Consider the following 7,030-nt stretch of genomic DNA (forward strand, 5'->3'; position numbering starts at 1 on the left):
TTTTTTTTTTTTTTTTTTTTTTTTTGTACCAGGGATCGAACTCAGGTCCTTATGCTTGTGAGGCAGGTGATGGAACCACTGAGCTAAATCCCTGGCCCTCACTATTTTTATTTTGAGAATGGCATCTTTACTGGTTGATGATAGTATAAATTTTTGTTTATTGAATTAATAAGAAATGACTTCAGGGGCCAGAAGTGTAACTCAGTGGTGCTGCATTTGCTTGGCATGCGTGAGTCCCTGATTTCAATTCCTGGAACCCAAACAAACAAACAAACCAAAAATAAACCAAAAAACCAAAACAAAAGCAAAAACAAAAAGACCATTACTTTAACTTCTGGTTTTAAAGTTGATTTTCTTTTTCCTTCCCAATGTATGGTCACATAATCTGTTTATAGTGGCATCTTCATCTTTTCCCTTATGTTATTTATGTTGCTCATTTCTCTTATTTATTTATTTATTTATTTATTTATTTATTTATTTATTTATTTATTGGTTTTGGGGATTAAACCTGAGTTTTTTTTCTTATTGCATTGGATCTGATTTGTTTGATGTTCTACTGTGAAGTACAATCTTTGCTGCAGGTTCTCTGTGGGGTTGGAAAAAATTTTCTCCTGTTTTTGTTTCCTGGTATTTAGCAATGAATGTTGAATTTTATTGATATTATTTATGAGTGTTTGAGATAATCATATAGATTGTTGTAAATTTAAAACATTTATTTACTTTTTTGATATGGCGTGTCGCTGTGTCACCCAGGCTAGTCTTGTTCTCGTGAGTTCACACAATCCTCCCATCTCAGCCTTTCTAGTTTTTGGAAATGCAGGGGTAAGCCACCATGCCTGCCTTTTAATTTATAGTCTCAAAAATTTGTAATGAATTATCTGTGTAGTCTGGAAACACTTCCTTTAGTCAAGATGTATCATATATAGATAAATGTCTTAATTTTTTTGCAGGTATTTTCTTTGGGATCTGTGTATTTATGATCACAAAAGATGTAAGCTGTGGGTTTCTATACTAAGGTATTTTATATCCTTGGCATTTTAATTATATTACCTTCGCTAAATATGTTGAGGAAATTTAAAAACTACTTTTATTATGAAATATTTCCAATAAAAAACAACGCCATCAAATTTTTCAAAATTAAATATCATATTTACTTCAGATTTCTTAAATAAGTAGTAAGTTACAAGAAAAGTAGTAATCTCCTTTGTACTACTTCCCAGTAATTCCTCTATTTAGCAAAGATGTGAACAGTAAGCATACTGAGAATATGTGAATTTGGTGTTTATAATGCTTATGTTTTTATACTTTAATGATATGTTTATACAAATAACTTTGTAAATAATTATTGGAGAAATTTTACATTTAGTGTCTAGTTAGTATAATTATTATAGACGTAGTCTCAAGAGGCAGGTGGTCTTGGCTTGATGTTTCAAACTATATTAGTAGATCTGTCTATTTCTGTTGTCAATTCTGTGAGTTTTTGTTTTGTTTTTTGTTGTTATTGGTGCATACTGTTACATCTTTGGAGTTACTTTATACTTTTATTATTATGAGATAACTGTCTTTCTCCTTTTACTGTCCCTTTTTTTTTATTGTCCCTTGTTTTGAGGTCAACTGTATCTAGTATTAACACAACCACTCCACTGCCAATATTGTTTTCTTGGTGACAATTATTTTCTTCACTGTGTCACTAATGAAAAGTTGTTTCACTTTGATTTTTGAAAAAAAATTTTTTACTTAACAAAGGATTTTGTGTAAACAATTTTTTCTCTCTGTATCAGCTAACCTTTGAATATATCTCGCTTCTTTGGCTTATATAGTTCTGACAAGAAATTTGTTATATTAGCCTATTGTAATTAGTCTTTGATAGTTTTTTGTTTTTCTATACTTAGCATTTCTTTTGCTTCTTTGGATACTTCTGACATTTTCCTTTATTTTTAGCTTTTATTATTTTGTTTCTAATGTATCTGGTGCTGTGTTTGTGTACTTCTGCATGTAGTTTACTAAGCTTCTTGTATTGGGAGTTTAGAGTTATGAAATGTGGAAAAGTTTTGACAAATTTTGGGCAAATATTTTCCAATCCTAATCAACCCCTTTCTGAGACTCCAATGAAATATATGTTAGACTGAGTATTTTTTCATTTTATTTATTTTATTTCTGTATTTCATCTTGCATCGTTTCTTTATATGAACTAACATTTCCTTCTTCCCTGTCTTCTCTGTCATTAAGGCCTATCAGTGAAGTTTTTATTTCAAATAATGTATGATTGACCTCTACATATTGTTTGATTTTGTTTTTTAAATTTTACATCTGTTCTTCTTTATGTTTACCTTTTTATTTTACTTTGAACATGTATTTATTTTAGAAGTTTAAAGCCCTTTCACCCTAATTCCAATATTTTTGTCATTACTACGTAAATGTCTGCTGATTTCATCTGGTTATATATTACATATTATGTTTTTTATGTACAACTAGTAACTTTGGATGCTAGGCATGGTAAATTTTGTACTTTAAAAATTATTGAGGTTCATTCTAAAAGGCAGCTTGATCTTTTCAAAAGTTATTTTAAAGTATTAAAAGTCCAGATAACCCTTTGCTCTATGAGTAAATTTAGCAGTACTACTAATGCGTGGTCCTTCTGGGGTTTATAATCAATGCACTATGCATTCAGTGTGTCTGGTGGGAGAGCTAATGATTCCCAGTATGTATGAACTCTGGGAATGTGGCTTATAGCTCTTTGGCAATTTGTTTTCTCCCCATTACTCTCTCTTTATCTAGCCATATGGACTTCACTATCACATGACCATGTTGGTCCTTGGCTAAAGATTCAAGCACCCCGTGCTTGATTTCTGAAGCTCTACCTGTACATAGCACATCTCTGTACTGTGCCTCAGAAGTTCTAGCCTCTTTGTTTGACTATCTGATTTATCTCTTCAGCTTTGTGAAATACTTGGGCTCTGTTTGGCTTTCCCTTTTGTATTATGGTCTGGAAATCATGTCAGGCAGAAGAAATGTGAAGGTAATTGTAGCTTTTACTTTGTTTACTTTGATTATCTCTGTCATCATAGTCCTGCACTACCTATTGTCCAATCCTAAAAGAGTTTCTTATGTTTTGTTCAATTTTATAGCTATTTTAACAAGAGGGTGAAAATAGAAGCAAATGGACTGAGCTGGGTTCTTTTAATAAAGGAAAAGTTTTTTAAAGCAGGTTTTAAGCACAACAGGCATTTGAATTTTGCTGTCGACATTAATAAAAGACTAGAGGAGAAAGGGAATTTAAAAAGCCATATAGTTGAATACCCATTTTAAGGGTGATAAAACTGATGTGGAGGGAAATAAAATAACTTGACTGGTGCCTGATCTATGGATTTATAGTTTGGAGAGAACCAGGGTCTCTTTATTCCTGGTTTGTTGTCAATCATTGTAATGTGCTATCTTTTTGCCGTCTCAAATGAATAGAGTATATCAATGCCAATGGCATTTGCAATCATAAGAACCACACTAGAAGTAATATCCTGTGAAGTTTTAATGACATACATATTCTTTTTTGTTCTGGATCAGACTGAATTTTTGTTTTTAACTTTATTGTGCATTGCTTTTTAGTATCTGATTTAATGGCAGTGTTTAATTGTCTTATTAAGTTTAATGATATATCTGTAGAGATGAACAATTTAAGAGGCCATAGAATTGAAAGAAGATAAAAATGTTTTTCTTTTTAAAATGTTTATTTTAATGTAATATGAGTAGATGTTAAAAAAGAAAGTATAAAAAGAGTTACACAAAATATTTTTTATAACAAAAATAGAGAATAACAATGTTAAATACACTGTATAGCATGATCTTAAAATAATATATTTTCTTTTCTTAAAATAATATATTTTAAATTAGTAATCTGTCTCTCAGTTCATTTTCTAATAATACTATGCCTTTTAAAAATATTAGTAATGTACTTCTCATCATTGCGTGCTATTGAATCGTTTATATTTCTATTGTATATTTAAAATCTTTCTGATTAATTGATACATTTTACTTTATTAAATAGTGCATCTCAGTGATTTCTAAATTGGCATTATTTTATTTCTCTTTCTCCCTTCAAGGATATATCTTTAAAGGGAAAAATATATGTCAAAATGCCTCAGATGCAAGCAGACACACCAAAGATGGAGGCAGACCAAGTGCTACCACCGAATGTTAGGGAATCTGAAATGGTAATGTCTTTAATAAAAATCCTCCTTGCCCATGTTAAAGTGGTAGTCTGTTTCCTGTTGCTTGAATGTTTATATAGAGAATTTAAATTTTTTCCTCTAATTTATTTTAGAAGTGTATTTGACTGTAAGCCCACCTAATCCAACACACTCTTGGGAATGCTGGCTATTTTGGTTCACTGTGGCTATCACAGACCTGAGCTAAGGTTAAACACTTTTCAGAAGGAAAAGATTTTCAACAGCTCTTCTAGTTTAGAGATATTTCGATCTTGTCAGTAGCTCGAGTTAATTAAAAATTATTAGCTTCTATGAAAGCCACACTTTAAACTGTGTTTAGTTGGAGAGTTTGTTACGAACACTGAAGAAGCAAGAGGAAAATTTTTGTTGGGAAACATGGACAATTGGTGACAGAAGTTTGTTGCAGAAACAGGGCTTCCTTTTGGTCCAAAAGTGGCAAAAGTAATTGTGGAGTTCAAGTCAGTCTGCACAATATTCTCTGTGAAATGGGAAGTATTTGCCTATGTATAGAAATTCAGATTTACATAAAAATATGTCATTATGATCCATTCCTTTAAATAGGCTTCATAAAATGGTATCATTAAATACAGAGCTTGCTCCTTTAGATTTTGAAAAAAGGGCCCTATCCACATAACTTTTAGGAGAATGGATCATGTTCAGAAAGTATATAGAATCTCTTCTTGGAGATTCTACCATAGCCACGGTCTTATAATGTTACAGTTACCACAAACTGTACAGCTACAGGAGACTGAGGTGCTTCCGGATGAGACTGCGTCTCTTTGTGCTTGGTATTCTCATCACCTGAGTTTCCTCACTTAGTAGTTACTCGGTGATATTCTGTGAATAAGTCCATTGTGAAGCCGCACCACACACACTGTGGTCTTAATATTCATCTGTAGCATACGTACCTCCAGGTGACACTGTTTACAGGTAGATAGCAAAACCCCTGGCCACAAATCCTCTAGTAGACATAGTAAAGTAAAAATGAAAGATCAGTTAGGATTAACAAAATAGAAATTTTTATTGGTAGCTAAAGACGAGTCAATGTCATTTACTACATTTATGTAGAGAGCAAGGAAAGAGGTTATCAGGTGTCTAGTTTAAACATAATCTTGAGTATATAAAATTAAGATTTAAACATGCATATCAATTTCTTTGTAATTCTGTGGACCCATCCACTTAGCACCAACATTTACAAGCTGCACCTCTCCTGGCTACTGGTGTTTTGAGGAAGCTCATTTCTTTTTGGATGGAAAATATTTCTTAACTTGGTATCTGGTCATGGTAAAAAGGCTCCTCTATGGTATTTCATTTCAGACACAGCTTTTAGGTACCTACTCTGTGCCCAACAGCAGAAGTTCGGCTGCATGTCCCACTTAAAGGTGTTGCCATGGTAGATTCTAGGCTATGATTTGTCTGGACAGCCCTCATCAGGATGTCTCCATTCCAGGAGACCTTGTGCTTTCTAGTGGTACCTGTTTGCTTCCCCTCAGAACAACGCAGCCTCAGTTCTGAGCAGCTCTGTGCCACCAGGTCTCTGGACTTTTAGTTCTTTGATGCAACTATTTTTAAAAGGAGCATTGTTAATGGAATACTTTTAAAACATATCTTCACTGTTTTGAATAGAAGAGTTTTTGAGCCATCATAGTGAGTGGTTTCTTCTTATACTTACAAAAAAGGAATTCATTTATTTCTTTTCCACACCAGTATATGCAGAGTCAAAGCCTTACACTACTATTTAATGAATATTCTAACACGGATTACTCACATAGTAGAGAAAATCAGAAATAATTTCCCTTCATTTAGGTATTCATTTAGTTATTCATAAATAATTGCAGAAAATCTGCAGCATGCCACGTGCTCTCTCCCTTCTTTTCCACTTCATCCTGCTCCTTCTCCTCCTTCTTTTCTTTTTTCCTTCCTTCCTCTCTTTCTGTGGTGTTGGGGATCAAACTCAAGGCCTCACTCATGCTAGGCAAGTACTCTATCACTATGATTTATCCCCAGAACACAACTTCCTTTTTATTTATTTATTTATATTGGTACTGGGGATCCAACTTGGGTCCTTGCGCTTGCAAGGCAGGCCGCGGAACTGCTGAGCTAAATCCCCCACCCTCACAACTTCCTTTTAAAAAAAAAATTTTTTTTTATTGAGTTTATTGGTACAATCTAGGTATACAATACAATTACATTCATCATTGGGATTCTGTACCTTTACATAATAGGTCTTGATTCTCATTTTTCCCCTTGTCCCTGCCCTCCCTTCACCCCCTTCTCCCCTCCCCATTTACAAACACTTTATTTCCATTTTTTCAATTTCTCATATTTTTTTCCTCTCCCTTATTACCTTCCTCCACCCTTCCCACTTTCCCTACACCTTTAGCCCTTTACTTCCTATTTCACATTATTAATTATCTCATTAGGATCCTGTGTACTATTATAGTTTTTCACACCAAAGAAACTATTCGGTATTTCAGTTAAAGAAATCTATGTATGAACATTAAAAATAGGGAATCCTAAAATAAAACTAAAAAGGAAAATAAAAGAGAAAAGGTAATGATGTAGGATTAAAATAATCCTTAATTCTGGAGATGAAAATGGTCCCTGAACATATTTAAATTGCTTCTCGCTCTTATAGTCTTATTCTTTTCTTCATTATTTAGAGAATACTTTATTAGTTTCTGTAATCAAACATACATAGATATGACCTTACATATTTAGTACGATATGTTACCTCTGCACACATGGAAAAAAAATAAAAAATAAAAAAAAATAAATTAACATTTCTAGACCAATGTGGTTGTCCA

General features: G+C 32.9%; 1 protein-coding gene across 6 annotated transcripts in view; it reads left to right on the forward strand.

The window, feature by feature from the left end:
* Positions 1 to 958: 958 nt before the first annotated feature.
* Positions 959 to 7,030, forward strand: part of Ttc6 (tetratricopeptide repeat domain 6) — a 132,930-nt gene continuing 126,858 nt past the window's right edge. For 5 of the 6 annotated variants that reach the window (XM_033765146.1, XM_010632654.2, XM_033765145.1 and 2 more), the window contains exons 1-3: positions 959 to 1,016; positions 2,938 to 3,019; positions 4,098 to 4,208. In XM_033765146.1, the coding sequence (XP_033621037.1) occupies positions 2,996 to 3,019; positions 4,098 to 4,208 (135 nt within the window). In that variant the 5' untranslated portion in view covers positions 959 to 1,016; positions 2,938 to 2,995. Of the gene's footprint in view, positions 1,017 to 2,937; positions 3,020 to 4,097; positions 4,209 to 7,030 lie in introns of those variants that run through there. The other variant, XM_010632655.2, reaches the window with a different exon arrangement.

Source organism: Fukomys damarensis, unplaced genomic scaffold (assembly GCF_012274545.1).
Source record: "Fukomys damarensis isolate Sample0158 unplaced genomic scaffold, DMR_v1.0_HiC HiC_scaffold_17, whole genome shotgun sequence".
Lineage (NCBI taxonomy): Eukaryota > Metazoa > Chordata > Mammalia > Rodentia > Bathyergidae > Fukomys > Fukomys damarensis.